Consider the following 14,338-nt stretch of genomic DNA (forward strand, 5'->3'; position numbering starts at 1 on the left):
AGGTCTTATATGGCTGAGTTTAGATAAAGTAACAATTTAGCTTCTGTTATTGGGTAAAATTATCGCTACAAAACTTAACAATAAAATGGGTTGATCAAATCTCAGCAACATCACAATGATCTTAGCAGTGAAATTGAACAATTTAAGGAAAACTGTGTTAATGTAAATGCTTTCATAGTACTACATAAACATACCGTATATTGCACATTCATTTATTTTTAAAAGGGTAATTTAAGCTCTTTCAACGAAACAAAAAAACATCTGTCAGCAAGACTTTATTCATACAGACTATATACTTATATACACAATAACGCCCTTATAATGTTCTTTACAACGAAATACAAAGACCGTTAAAAACAACCCTTTAAAGTTAACAAATTCACCTGTTGAGAAAGAGCAGATGAAACCCTTCACTGCACCAGACACATTTAGAAATCATTAAAATCTATTTGTCTGGCTTATTTAACAAAATGTGATTATTTTAGGACTAAAACCAAAATGTGATGCTTATTGTAAAGGAAATTATCTCAAATCTTTAAACTGCAGGTTTATTGAGTTGAACTAAAGCACTGATTTACAGAACATTCCTTTCATTAGAAAACCACACAAAGAACGCCCTTTTCTACAGATCTAGAGGAAGCACCGATGTCAAAAGAAAAGCATGTTTTCTCCTATGGTGAACGACCCTGTTTTATAACGCTAACCCTCGCCCCGTAAACTGACCGACTGCATGTTGCATTGAAATGGCTTGAGAGGGAAACACGCCCAGCTGTTGCTGTGCATGAAGGCTTTCATCAGATATGAACGTAGAATTATCAGCAAACACAGACACGATGAAGGCTCGACGTGATCACATGATTTCATTGCTTAACTTTTGCTCAAAATCTAATGAATATTACACCTAAAATACTACATCTGGACTAGTACACATTCTAAGATACTAAATAAGTGAACAAAAAAAAATGTTCAGCTGACTATTTACAGCACATTCATCAGTAAGATACGCAGACACAAGCCTACGACAGACAAATCCAGACAGAAAAAGAAGGCGGAGCCATGAGCAGGAGCTCCGTGATGCTAGTTATAAATGTTTGCACACCAAAAAAAAAAAAGCAGACGAGAGCTTAGCCTCTTCGCTTTAATCCCCTGAAGTAAATATTGGAAATGTCACAGTCAAAAATTTTGTTGTGTGGGCAAAGAAAAAGCCCAGCTCTTCACACGAAACGCCATCAAATAAATGGACAATAAGAAAAATCAAACCAGTGGTTTTCAGATTTCACCGAAAACTGGAAGTGACCTGCAATCCTTGACGACGACTTTTCTGAGTCTAAACTATTGCATCTGCTACCTAAAACACGAGCTGTTTCATCTCAAATCTTAAAATATTATCCATAAAATCCCAAAATAAACACCTCATAGACGAGGCGAGTCATAGAAGCACTCGAATAAACGATAATTATCTATTCCATATAGAAAAGAATAAAAGACAGATCATGATATCTGAATATGCTATTACATCGCCATGGCAACATCTGTCAGATTCTTCTTTTTCTCCTTGAAGTCATCTGATCGATTTAGCCTTCCTGCTCGCCAATCGCACTTCTGTGATTTATTTATTCATTGTGCAGTAAATAAATGAATAAATCATCTGCTGCCTATTGGTCGTCTGGCTCCGCACTTGAAAAGAAGAGAACAGGAGTGAGCGATGGAGGCTCACGGGTTAATCAGCCTTTAACATGTGCTTTTTACACAAGTGGACATGACGTCTTTGACAGGCTGATTTCATTACATGTGCCCCGTGTGTCTGTTGCTTTCATGTTTTGCTTTGTGTGATGTTGTCTTTTTGAAAAATAACAAACAGACCTGATTAACTTCTGAACATTCAACCCACAGGTTTTTTTCGCTCTTGGATTATTGTCACTGAAACACTTGTCGGTTCCCTTACAATGGTCCGTATTTGGATTCATAGCGGCCGGCCGTGTTCTTGTAGCGGCTGCAATCTTTGCGCAGCTCGGCCACCTCCGACCTCAGCGCAGCGTTCTCGCGCTCCAGGAATGCGGCTCGGACCGTGATCTGGTTCTCCTTTAACCGGCGGGCGTCACGTGAGCGCTTTGCTGCCACGTTGTTCTTCTTCCTCCTCTGCCAGTATTTATCATCCTGCAAAAAACACAAAAGTATTAACTCCACTAGAACATGTCTGAGTGGTCTGCTAACAAAACTCTTACTCCTAAATATGAGGCCACGACACACCCCTCGGCTCCAAGCGCCACACAAAACTCACACGTGGGCCAACAGGAAGTCATAGAAGATCAATTAGAAGACACACTTTAATGGAATACTCTTTATAAACTTCTCACCACTTGGTGGCAATAATGAGTAGTTTAAAGTAGTTATTGTTGCATTTATATTGAGGCAACGGATTTTCCATTTCAAAATTTCCCAAATCTCGTTTCAGAGTTTATGCATTTCCCTTTTTAACCAATCAGTCAAATGTTATTTATATAGCACCTTTCTAAGTGCTTCACAGAAATGTGCTTATGTGATTGACAAAAGTTAAAAATGATAAAAAGGTTTAGAGACTAATGCACACAGAAGTAATTTAATAAAATAAGAGTCAGAAATTTAAAAAAAAAAACTAAGCAGAGGTCATTTTTAAATATAAAACATTAAAATTAGCATTAAAAAAAATTAAGAACCCTCAAAATTATGAAAATCATAAAGCACTACATAAAAGCCAGACTGAATAAATAGGTTTTTAGCTTGCGTTTAAAAATGGTGATACCCTCAGCTCCTCTCAGATCCCCCAGGAGGCTATTCCACCATCTTGGAGCATAAAACTAAAGGAGGAGTCTCCAAACGTTTTAGTTTTGCTCTTTAGAACAGTCAATAGACTAGTACCAGAGGATCTGAAGGTCTGGCTGGATTTGGGGTTTTGTTTTCATTTCATCAGCTTTCAGATATGATTATTGGCTTTTAAACTTCCTCATTACGTGCCAAATGTGCTTAATATGGTTAAATAAGAATGCATGTGCTGAAATCACACAAGATAATACAGTTTGCTAAATATGCTACACATTAAACCACCTGCTTCAAAATTGGAAAATTGAATCTAAATGTGTGATATTGTTCCAAAATATGTAGGTGAGGGTATTTAGTCGGTGTTATATAGCTTTTTCCTTTGGTCTATTTTGTCACATTTTGTGTGAGAATTGATATTACTGTCTCTTTGCGCACTCATTCATGGTGAGAAATTGCATGTAAATGTATCTTTAAATACACAGCTTTTTTTTTTTAAGCTAATCACTATAACCATAAAGGCAGAGTAATGCAGAGATGATTCCCCTCTGTGCTGCTTACCTTCTGTTCTTCAGGCACAAACACTTTCTTGGCCTTTTTAATCATGGGCTGTGGCTTGAGGTCATCCTCAGAGAACTTGTGCTTACGTGGGTTGAACAGTTCCCCCCCAGGCACGCTGGACAGGACCAGGTCTGTGGGGTCTGGCTCGTAGTTTATATCCACCTCTATTTCATCTGGGCAGACGGGTTCAGAAGTCACACTGTCTGCATCAGTAGTCACCTCTGAATCGACATAACAGACACAAACAGAGGATTATTAGTGCTTCATGACTAACTAAACTAAAACAGCACTACAACATTTATGTTACCACTACTTAAAATAATTTGTAAAAAAAAAAAAAAAAAGGCAGAAATCTATTGGATTTTAAATTTAAGAAAAAAATATTCCAATAAAAAGATGGTTGCATCATATAATAATGAGAAAGCTCCCCTTTGCAAGCACAGTAATCTCTAGCTCACTATAAACATTACAAATATTGTATATTACAATTTTTGTATCCACTGTTTTAAGGTGAAACCTAGAGAAATTATGCTTTTTTTTTTTAAATTAATTTAAAAAATGAAATCGCCTCCGTGGGGGGGGGGGGGCTCCATTGGCGCCGTTGGTGTGGGGGGGCGGTTCCGGGCTGGGGGTGCTTCGGTACTCCGGCTTGCCGGTCCTAGGCTGGCGGGATGGCCCTGCTTGGCGGTGGATGGCGTCCTCTCTAGTCGGGGGGGCCGGGGCCGCCTCCCGGTGGAGAGTGTTGTATCGTGGCGCCGGGTGGGCCTGTGCTGGCCCTGGTGCGGGCGCGGGCCTCCCCCCTGCTCGGCCGCTCCCCTTGGCGGCGGGGTGGCGTTGCTCCGGGCCGGCGTGCGGCGGGGGTCGCCCCCTGGGGCGCCGGGGGATGGGGTTGGTGCCTGGCTGTGCCCGGGGGTGGGGGTTGTCGCCGTGCTCCGCGGGGCCGGCGCGGTCTGGGGGGTGCCGTGGGGGGGGGTCTCTGGCTGTGCTGCTCCGGGGCCCACAGTGCCACTTGCCCGTCTGCGCCATCTACCCTCTCGCGTGGCCCGCCATGCGGACGGGCCCGGCTCACACCGGACAGGCCTCCTACATGTTCACTTCACCACACTCCCAGCTGGTCTGGCTCACTCACAAAATGCACCACACACCAATACCCAACCCTTGGGGGGCTGGATGGTGGGGCTGGGGGTGGAGGGGGCCGCCACCTGTGTTACTATGTAGTGGCGTGGGGGCGGCACTCCCACCCTAGTTGCCCTACTAATCCCTCCAATTTTAATCACATCTCAACATGCCACCCCCCGGAGGGTGTATTATCACTTACACCCTCCGGCCTATTACACCACATACACATAAATCCACAGAGGCTGGATGGGGAGCACCGCTCCCCTCCATCCCCCTTCTTTTAATCACACCCCATACATTCACCAAACACACACATTCACACAGGGGGTCGGGAAGTGCCTCTCCATTGGGGAATGGAGAGGCACCATAACAGGGTGGTGGGTTGGTACACACATTTGGGCCTCTCCGGTGGGGGCCTGGCCCCTCTGTTGGTGGCTGGGCCACTGCATAGAGTAAAAATACATCACGATGGTGCGGTCGGGCGTGGCGGTGGGTCTCGGAGGGGCTTTGCCGGGGTCTCTCCTTGCGGGGTCTTTCCGGGCGGTGTCGGCCTGGTGGGGCGCGGGGGTGCCTCTCCCCCTTGGGTGTGGCTTGGTGCTTGTTTCGTCTCCTGGTGGCCTTGGGGGCGGGCCCCGCGGTGTGCGGGCCCGGGGCGGCCTGCCTCGCCGGTTTGGGGGGTGGGTGTGCTGGGGGGGTGCTGGTGTCCTCACCGGGGTTGGGGCGGGGTTGTTTGACGCCTCGGGATGATGCTGTTTACTGGGGGGCGGCGCTAGCTGTTCCGGTGGTTGAGGTTGCTTTCGGCCGCCTGGTGGGTACGTCCTGCCATCTGCGGACTGGTGGGTGGGTCCGGGGCATCTTTGGCTGGGGGCTGCTGTCCCTTACTTGATGTGTGCCGTTGGGGTGCCTCCGTCCCCGCGGTGGGGGTCGCCGGTTGCTCGCGGGCCGGCGGGGGGCGCTGCCCCGTGGCTTGCGCCGTCCGGGGGGCGGCGGGCCCTGGGCTGCTGGCCTTGTGCCGTCTGGGGCTGTGCGGTTCTGCTGGGCTGTGGCCGGGTCCTGGGCCGGGGTGGGGGGCGCGTCCCGGGGGGCTTGGCCCGGGGGCTTGCCCTTGGGGGGTCCTGGTCCCGGGGGGTGCTCCTGGGGCCCGGGGTGCTTGGCCTGCTGGCCGGGCCGGTCGTGGCGGGGGTCTTTCGGGGCGGGTGGCGCGTGCCGCGCCCTTGCGTACCTACTGGTACGGCCCCTGCTTGGGCAGTGCCCCGTGAGGCAGGGTGTCGGGGCCCGAACAGGGGGCCACATCCCGGCGGGGCGGTCTGGCCTGGCCCTTGGGGGGGGCCCTGGCTTTAAAAAAAACTGAAGCTCGTGGCGCGGGCGGCATCAGCGGGGGGTGATCTGGGGCGCCGTGGGGGGCTAGGTTGGGGTGCCTGGGGGCCGGCGGGGGGACTCCCAGCGGCCCCCTGGTGCCTTATGCGGCTTGGGGTGTGGTCGTCCTCCCTGGGCGGGCTGCTCCTGGTGCTGCATCCATTCTGGGTCCTTCTGGCCTGGGGTCGGGCCCCTGCTGGCTCTGGGCTCGCCGGCGGGTGCCCGCCGGCTGCCCGTTCGGCGCGGCTCTGGTCGTCTGCTGGGCGTGGGCTTCGGTTCCTCCGCTGGGGCCTCGGGCAGGGAGTTCTCTGGGCCCTCCCCTCGGGGGGTTGGGCGCGGGGGTGTGTGTGTGGGGGGGGGGGGGGGGGGGGGGGGGGGGGGGTGGGGGGTCTGGGGGTTGGGGGTGGGATCGGTGGCGTGGTGCGCTGGGTCCTTGGCTCCTTGGGGCTTTCTCGGGTGTGTATGGGGGGGGCGATGGCTGCCTCTCGGCTTGGGACCTTGGGGGCGTGCGGGGGGCTGCTTGGCCGTGGGGTGGTCGCCGGGGGCCCTTAGGCTGCCCGCTCTCGCTGCTGGCCTGACTGCTTCTTCGGGCCCGGGGGCGGCTCGTGGGTTTTGCAGTGGCGGTTCTTGGAAATACATTTGTCATGTATGCACTGGCCTTGGGCTGTGGGATAACACTCATACTGGGCTCAACCTTAGACACCTTGTTCCCAAATACCTGTTTTATGGAATTTCCACTCACCTCTTCCTCTGTTCACAGCCACCACTATTATTCCTAAACCGCACACTGGTCACCAAACTGCACAATATACACAACCACAATTTCACATCGCATCACTTGGAACCTAACAACTATTCCCCACTCATTCCATATCCTATCTTGTATCCCTCTTCCCTGTTAACTTCCCCACCCCCCTCCAACCCCTCACCTTGGTGTAAACACTGCCCTCTCTTTTTTTACATCCTCCCTTTAATAAAGTATTTCTTACCCTTCCCTAGGGAGGGCTGGTGATGGTCACAATTATGCAATGAAATAAATAAATTTATTTAATTGCAATAATAAAATATGCATTGCTGTTAAAAGATTGCACTTCTTGTAGTGTTAACCTTCGACAGCATGTGCAGACAAGGTAAAAAAAAAAAAAAAAAAAAAAAAAAAAAAAAAAAAAAAAAAAAAATGAAATAATTAAGAAAACCTTTAATTTTAACTAGAATTCAAAGTTCTCTAATGTTGAAAAACTGTAAAATATATATTTTTAAATGAGATTTAATATAATAGTAGATTTATTTTGAGGAAATTCAGAAGCTTCAACTTGGATGGGCTGATGTCATTCGTGTTATCCCTGTGGTCCAGTATCAGCTGTCTAACGACCCCGGACTGGGCTGTGACCTGATGTTTGGGGACCACATTTCATCTATTTGCACGCCCAATCGTCACACTGTCTGGAGGGACGAGTTAAACAAGAACAAATAGAAGCGTATCATTATACTTCTGATTCTGAACTCACCTGCTATAACGTCACAGGAGATATCAGACTCAGTCTTGGTGATAATCACCACCTCCTCCCCACATTGTTCCAGGTCCTGAGTGGGCAGCAGTCCCACAGGAGCGACAGTGACTGGCTTGGTGATGTTCTTCTGTGTGGTGGGCGTGGCTTTGTCTTTTCCCGTCTTTGTGGCATTGCCTCCAATGCTGCTTTTTACAGAGACCTCGTCTACTGCGGTGGCAATTCCATTCTCCATGAGAAACTCCTCCAGGTCCATGTATTCCAGATGGAAGTTCTCCCCATCGTAGGGAATGGTTTTCTCCCAGATGGTGGGTAAAAGGGCGGCCGACGGGCCCATGTCACCACCAGCTTCTGAATCATCTCCCAGAAACAGCTTGTCTTTGTCATTCTCTGAAAGATACGAGGCAGAAAAATAAGGATTAGTTATCTAGAGACAACAGACCAGACCGTTTTTTAGGATTTCTGTGACGATAAATTATGATACAATGTTAGTATCAAAGAAAACCGTGGATACCTCTTTGATTAATAAAAGACGAAAAAAATGGGTGTTGAATTGCTGTTCTGTTAATTGTAATTACATCTGATGGATTCAACTCCTCATAGTCAAAATGAGCCCCTCAAACACTTCTTGAATTAAAAGTGAGCATTAACATGTCTTCTTAATCACAACTCATTTCAGTTAAGCAATGAAAATAATCAGCATTTAAGTCACGGTTAAAAAATGTCCTCTTCACGTAACACTGCAATCTGTTAGGAAACATTCCTTTCTTTTTTGCACCAAGGCTATTATTTGGTGAGCTTTACGAGCTGTACGCCTGAAGATCATCAACACATTCCCATGGGCCTGGGCTGACAAAAGGTTTCGGGTTTCTTGTAACAGTAGAGCTCCTCTCACACTAATTAAAGTGTGGAACATACTGTGACTGGTAGGGGTGTGTGTTAACTGGCATCTGGCGATACGATTCGTATCACGATACGATATGTCCCGATATTAAAGTATAAGGCAATTTATATATATATATGACTTAAGAAACAACTAATCTGTAAATGTGTACACCTTCATGAGAACATTTTGTATGAAATATATTTTATTGGCATATTTTACACTCAAAACATTGGCTTTAACATGCCATGTGCCAACAACTTAAAATAAAAAAAAATAACATACAATCTGCCTGTGGCTTTTAAACCAACTTTGACTTTAGTTCACCTTAACTGGAGTATATTCCTAGAACAACAAAGAAATGCAGAAAGTTAGTACTTTCTTTTTAGATTTTATTGAAAAAACACAATCTGGTCAAAATGCCCAGGTTTCAGCGCACTTCTTTGTGCAGTTACAATGTCTCCTGCAGTGGAAAAGACTTTCTTGGTTAAATAAAGATAAAAAAATTTTTTAAAAAAACTAATTGATATGGACTGCAGACATCCGAAATATTGTCAAAAGTGCAACTTTATTGCTGTGATTTGTACTTAATAATTATTAAACAATGACTGATCCACTTGATATGAACTCATCTCCGCTCAATAACAATGAGGTGTCATTAAAGTTTATCTTTTGGACAGTTTTACGTTCTATTTTTCCTCCACGTGGTCAAAGTAATCACTTAGATGAGATAAAACTGAAGCAGAGGCGTTTCCTTTAAGAGGTCTGCATGTACAGATAGTCTGTACATTATGTGCTACATATGGCGTCCGTGTATGTCGCACTCTGTTCAGTATGCACACATGATATTACGTCACCCACTCACACAATATCGTTGTAAACACCTTTTTCTTGTGTTTATTTAACACTTCTAAGCAAGTAAATGTCGTATCTGTTCCGCCTCACGGTTCTTACCGTCGTCTCCTTCCAGAATATTCGGTGGAGGCATTTCCATTATCTTCTTTAAAACCACCGGGAAATTGCTCGGAGCCCCGGTTCCCGTCTCCAGCCTGACGACCACAGGTTCCCCCGACATTTTTTTCCTGTTCTGTTGTTAACGCTTAGACACGCAATTATTACCGCAAAGGCAATTTCAGTGACTCCGGTTTGTTGGTATAACTTCAGCGTTGTTTAGGACATCAAAATAAAGCCGCAAATGTATAACTAAAGTGGTTTAAAAGCTAGAAAACAGTGGACTTTAGTGGCCCACTTCCCCCGACCACCGCTATCTGATCTCTGGTCCTGGTCACATAAACCCCGCCCCGCTGTGCGCTGATTGGCGGGCCTTAGCATGTCTCATTAATATTAATTACATCATGCTAGGGGGCGGAAACCTAACACAGGTTGTAGTAACTTTTTCAGAATAAAATACACTTTCAAACTATTAACTAATAATCAATAATAGGTAAGTCAAATGTATCTGTACAGCGTATTTCATACACAAGGCAATGCATTGTGCTTTACGTGATTAAAAAGTGCAACAGGAAACATTGAACAGTTTAAAAAGCAATAAGAACATTAAAATAAGAACTGAAAAATATTTAAAATCAACAGTAAAAAAAAACAAAAAAACAAAAAAAGATGAGATGTACTTTAACTTAGGTGTAAACATGTTAACATTGGACATAATAGTCAAGTTTATGTACACATTTTGCCAGACTGAGATTTTATTTGTGCACTACATAATAAATAGTTCCTGATACAAAGTGGAACCCAAACTTCTAGTAAAAGCAACGCCCTGGAATAATACAGGGAACACACGCTCCATGTGTGTAATTATTTATGAGGGACTGCACCGCTCACATGCGTGTGCACGTGCACTGGGGGCCCTTATTTATGTATGTCCAATGTCACATGCATGTTTTCCTAAAGGGCGGCGCTGCAGCAGCTCCGTTTTCATTGGACATAAACCAGAACAACACCCTGAGGGTTTCACTGGATCTCAAGGGCAAAGTGTGTATGTCGAATTGTTGAAATGTCACAACAGAGCCTGTGAAACACTATAGAAGACCATGTATGCACCGGATGTATTACAAGGAAGGTTAATTACACTTCTATATTTCATGAAAAGCAACATTGACCAAAGATCACAATATCACATTATCAAAAACTAATGAAATCGCACATGTCACTGACATCCAATGTATTTTAATTCCACTAAGAGTGGACTGAACCATCATTAGCATGACCAATGACCTTGATCAGGACAAGCAGATAGATGTAAATAATAATAATAATAATAATAATAATAATAATAATAATTAATTCATCTTAACCTTAATGACTCTGCTGCAGCTTGAAAACAGATATATTCATTATTTTTGTAATAATTCCAATAGGTTACTTTTGTCTTCTTTTTGAGTAATATATTCAGGTTTCATTCTTAGAAAAATTACTTTGATCTCCTGACATGTTTCGACTGTCAACTGCCAGTCTTCATCAGAGGCCTCTGCTGCTTGCTTTGATGTGTCCTTAACTTCCCCATAATAATTCCAGAAAGTTTTTCTTTGTCTTTTTTTTTTTTTTTTTTGGAGTTAATTACGCTGTTGGCAGTTGAAACATGTCAGGAGATCAAAGTCAATTTCCCAAAAACAAAGTTGTCTGAATCAGAATCAGAATCAAAAATACTTTAATAATCCCAGGGGGAAATTATTTTCGTTACAGCTCCAGATATACAAACAATACCAACAATATATATTATACAAGCCACACCTATTAAAAAAACAATATAAATATAATTATATATATATAAAATGTCAACTGTACAGTTTAATTATGTGCAGAATGAAACCTTACATATTAGTCATTATATTGTCCTAATTTCTCACGCATGGTCACTTTTAACAAAAAGCAACCAGGAAGAATGGATCTCCAGGGACATCCCCTGGATCTGGAGCCATCATTCTACTTTAAGCTCCTCTCCTGTTAAAAGGGTCAGGGTCACACCATAGAAAAGACACTTAAATGTAATATATTTCTGTCTTAACGAAGTGCAGAAAGGGTGAATTCAATCTGAATTTTACTAAAATGTAAAATAGAAGTGTCCCGATCCGTCAATATCAGAAAACAGATATCGGATTTTATCGGACTGCATCTAAAATCACCGATATAAGCTCTCCGATTAAATGTTCCGCTCCAGCACTTCTATATCCAAACTGAAATACTACAGCAGCCAGAGACTAGAGATAGTAAAAGCGAGCATGGTAGATTTTTTGCTAAATAGAATTATAATGTACTGCATTATTCCATTTGCATAGAGGAAATATCATCCTTCTCTTCTATGTGCACATCTTTGTCATCAACACGACGGGTGAGTCACAGAAAGAATCAGTTGACACATGCACAGCTTTTTAAGAGGACTGCTCGTGTCATTTCCACGTGTCCCTGGGATTTGTTTTTAGCTCAACGTTAGCTATAAAACCTTTAAGGTCACCTACCACAGCAGACACATGCATGTGATCTGACTTGATCGATTGGTCCTCCTGATTTATAGATTATAGATCAAGCATCGTCTGAAGTCATCAGTCCCACCCCCTAATAACCTGAGAACATGTTTGTTAGATTATTTACTCTTTATGAATACAATCTGTACCCATGGATACTGTGGCATTAAAAGGACTAAAGCAACGCTTTTCAACCCTGGGGTTGGGACCCCATGTGGGGTCACCTGAAATGTCTGGTAATTGTTTTTCTTTTTTAAATTGCTGATAAAAATACATTTTTGAAATGTTTCAATTAATCTTTTTTTTTTTTTTCAAATTAAAAAACACAATCTTAAATAACTGTAATAAATCTAGTTAATGATCATAAATAAATGCAGTTTAAAAAAAAAACAATTTGTCACTAATCCTGGCTAGTCTGTATTTATAATACAGTAGAGCAAACATGATCAAATACTAATTCTAGAGAAAAACAGAAAATATTTAGGGCCAGAAATTCTTGATATCAAAAATAAAATACTAAATAATAATAATAACAATATTCCCCATTTCCTTTCAGGAAGTAAACGCCGTGTTTTCGCTAATCGGAGTTCTAATGTATTATGTCAGTATTTCTTTCCTCTAAATTTCTGTTTTTCTTCTTCTTTTTTTTATATAGAAGCGGAAGATTTTTCTCTTTCATTCACCATCTGTCAGTTTGGTTTAATCAAAGTTTATATTTGCTGCCCCCTTGAGGTAAAACTGAATCCTATTAATTCCAATAAATGTATAAATTAATTTTATTTTGATTTTTTTTTCAATTTGGGTTGCAACTTTTTATTCATAAACCTTTTTCACCTTCCAGATGTTTTAATTTTGAATTTGAAAATGAATAATAGTGCTTGAAAACCAATTATACTGTAATCCTGTTCAAAGGGGGTTTTGTTGATGCTTGCTCGTGTGGATGACTGGAGTTTTTTCATTATAACTGTATATTTGATGAGTTCCCTGTCATGACTTTTGACACTATATAAATAAAGTGGAATTCAATTATGTTTAGGCGTGTCTAGTGATTTGTTGTTTTTGTAAGTTTAAAGTTTGGTACAAAGCATATTTTCATATGCTGATTGATGCTCCTGTACATCGTCCCTGTCAAAATTAAATTAAATTGAATTGAATTAAAACAAAATAAAATAAAAATTTGATCAACCATAGTTAAGCTCTACTAGTAGTCAAATCTGGGATAAATGTACTCAACTATGGTTTACATGTGCATGAGTATACTGTACAACTAAAGCAAAAGTGTCACTATAAGTATAAGTAGACTGAAAAATGTTCACTATTACTAGTAGTGACTGAGCCTGATACTGTATTACTAGTATTAAGGGTGGCGGGAAAAGCAAGTGCTGGCCTCCCATTGGCTTTCAAGAATATTTAAACCAATCAGGGTGCTGGATTTGGTTACATAATAATATACACTGGCTTTAATACTTTCCTTTTTTTGTGCTTTACTAGTAAAATAAATAGTCTAGTAGTGAGATAGTAGTACCAGAAAACTAAAATGTAGTTTTACTTAAAGGTTTTTAGTGGACTAATGCATGTGTAGACCTTATTAGTAAAGCTTATTTTACTACTAGTAGTAAACCAAAGCTGAGTAAATGTACTCCTAATATGACTACTAGTAGAGTTTAACTGAAAACTAAACCACAATATAATAATAAACTTAATGCACTAGTGACTGATTGATCGTTCTTTTTACTGGTTTGTGTTGAAATGCTATTTTCCTCGGATTATCTCTGCATACCATGACTAACCTATGGACTTTAACTCAAAGCTGGTGCTTAGGTTATTATAGATCAGTGCAGTGCAGCACTCAGCTGACATTAGGCATTATGCAACGAGCACGCAGTAGTTTAAAGAAGTGTCAGAACAAGTTTAAAAAAGAACAATCACAAGCATTTGGACAAATGACAACAGGACTGAGAGACACATGCGTTTTGCACTTACCATTCTCATTAAAGTTGGGCAGAGTAAACGGGTGTTCAAGGAGAGCCCTGAAAATCTCGGGGATTTCAGCACTCATTTTTTTCCCTTTCAATTTTAAATATTTTTGAGAAAGTCTGCGACTCAAGTGAATAAATCAAATCAAAATGTGTAATAGCAAAACTTCAAAATAATCCAAAAGGCTGCCGTGGATGTTTGCAGAGTCCAGAAAACTAGAATATTTAAAGTTTGAGTCGCCTACTGCGCAACATAACTAGTTACTTAACAGGACCCGCCCAGCTCCTGGATTTTTAGCCAATCAGCAGCCTGCAGGGTAGGCGAGATCGACGGAAAGAGCAGCGATTGGTTATTTCCATGTTCATCTGAAAGGTGGCAGCCAATGAGCAGATAGATTACTCAAGATGTTAAAAAAAAAAAAAAAAAAAAAAAGTGAAAGTCTAAGGTAGCGGAGTTCAGGATGAAAACTACATAGAAATACTTAATATGTAGTTTTACTAAATACACCAAAACTTTTAGAGCCGTGGTTTACTTGTTGTTAAAATTGCCTTCTTTCTAAAAGTATTAAAAAAAAAAAAAAAAAAAAAAAAAAAAAAAAACGACAATTAAGACTGAGTCTGACATTTAACCAGCTTTTAGCATTAGCTTAGCTACAT

The 14,338-nt window shown here is 42.5% G+C and overlaps 1 protein-coding gene across 3 annotated transcripts; it reads right to left on the reverse strand.

Annotated features, from left to right (window-relative positions):
* Positions 1 to 256: 256 nt before the first annotated feature.
* Positions 257 to 13,954, reverse strand: tefa (TEF transcription factor, PAR bZIP family member a). Of its 3 annotated transcripts, none has more exons than XM_028475552.1 (5): positions 13,689 to 13,954; positions 7,341 to 7,730; positions 3,358 to 3,578; positions 1,946 to 2,157; positions 257 to 1,677 (listed from the first exon to the last, which is right to left on the reverse strand). In XM_028475552.1, the coding sequence occupies exons 1-5, from the start codon at positions 13,762 to 13,764 to the stop codon at positions 1,656 to 1,658; spliced, it is 921 nt and encodes a 306-aa protein (XP_028331353.1). In that variant the 5' UTR covers positions 13,765 to 13,954; the 3' UTR covers positions 257 to 1,655. The 3 variants fall into 3 exon arrangements, with proteins under 3 accessions (XP_028331353.1, XP_028331352.1, XP_028331354.1); XM_028475551.1 differs by lacking the exon at positions 13,689 to 13,954 and adding an exon at positions 9,178 to 9,508; XM_028475553.1 differs by lacking the exon at positions 257 to 1,677 and having other exon boundaries at positions 1,700 to 2,157.
* Positions 13,955 to 14,338: the final 384 nt, after the last annotated feature.

Source organism: Gouania willdenowi, chromosome 19, assembly GCF_900634775.1.
Source record: "Gouania willdenowi chromosome 19, fGouWil2.1, whole genome shotgun sequence".
In the NCBI taxonomy this organism is placed as follows: domain Eukaryota; kingdom Metazoa; phylum Chordata; class Actinopteri; order Blenniiformes; family Gobiesocidae; genus Gouania; species Gouania willdenowi.

Bases quoted from the DNA above. Each gene is read 5' to 3' on its own strand.
- tefa (XM_028475551.1), bottom strand. From the start codon at position 9,298: ATGTCGGGGGAACCTGTGGTCGTCAGGCTGGAGACGGGAACCGGGGCT. The intron at 7,731-9,177 runs GTAAGAACCGTG...CGTATCTTTCAG, and splicing joins TATTCTGGAAGGAGACGACG to AGAATGACAAAGACAAGCTG. The intron at 1,678-1,945 runs GTAAGGGAACCG...CTTCTTTTCAAG, and splicing joins GAATCCAAATACGGACCATT to TGCGGAGCCAGACGACCAAT.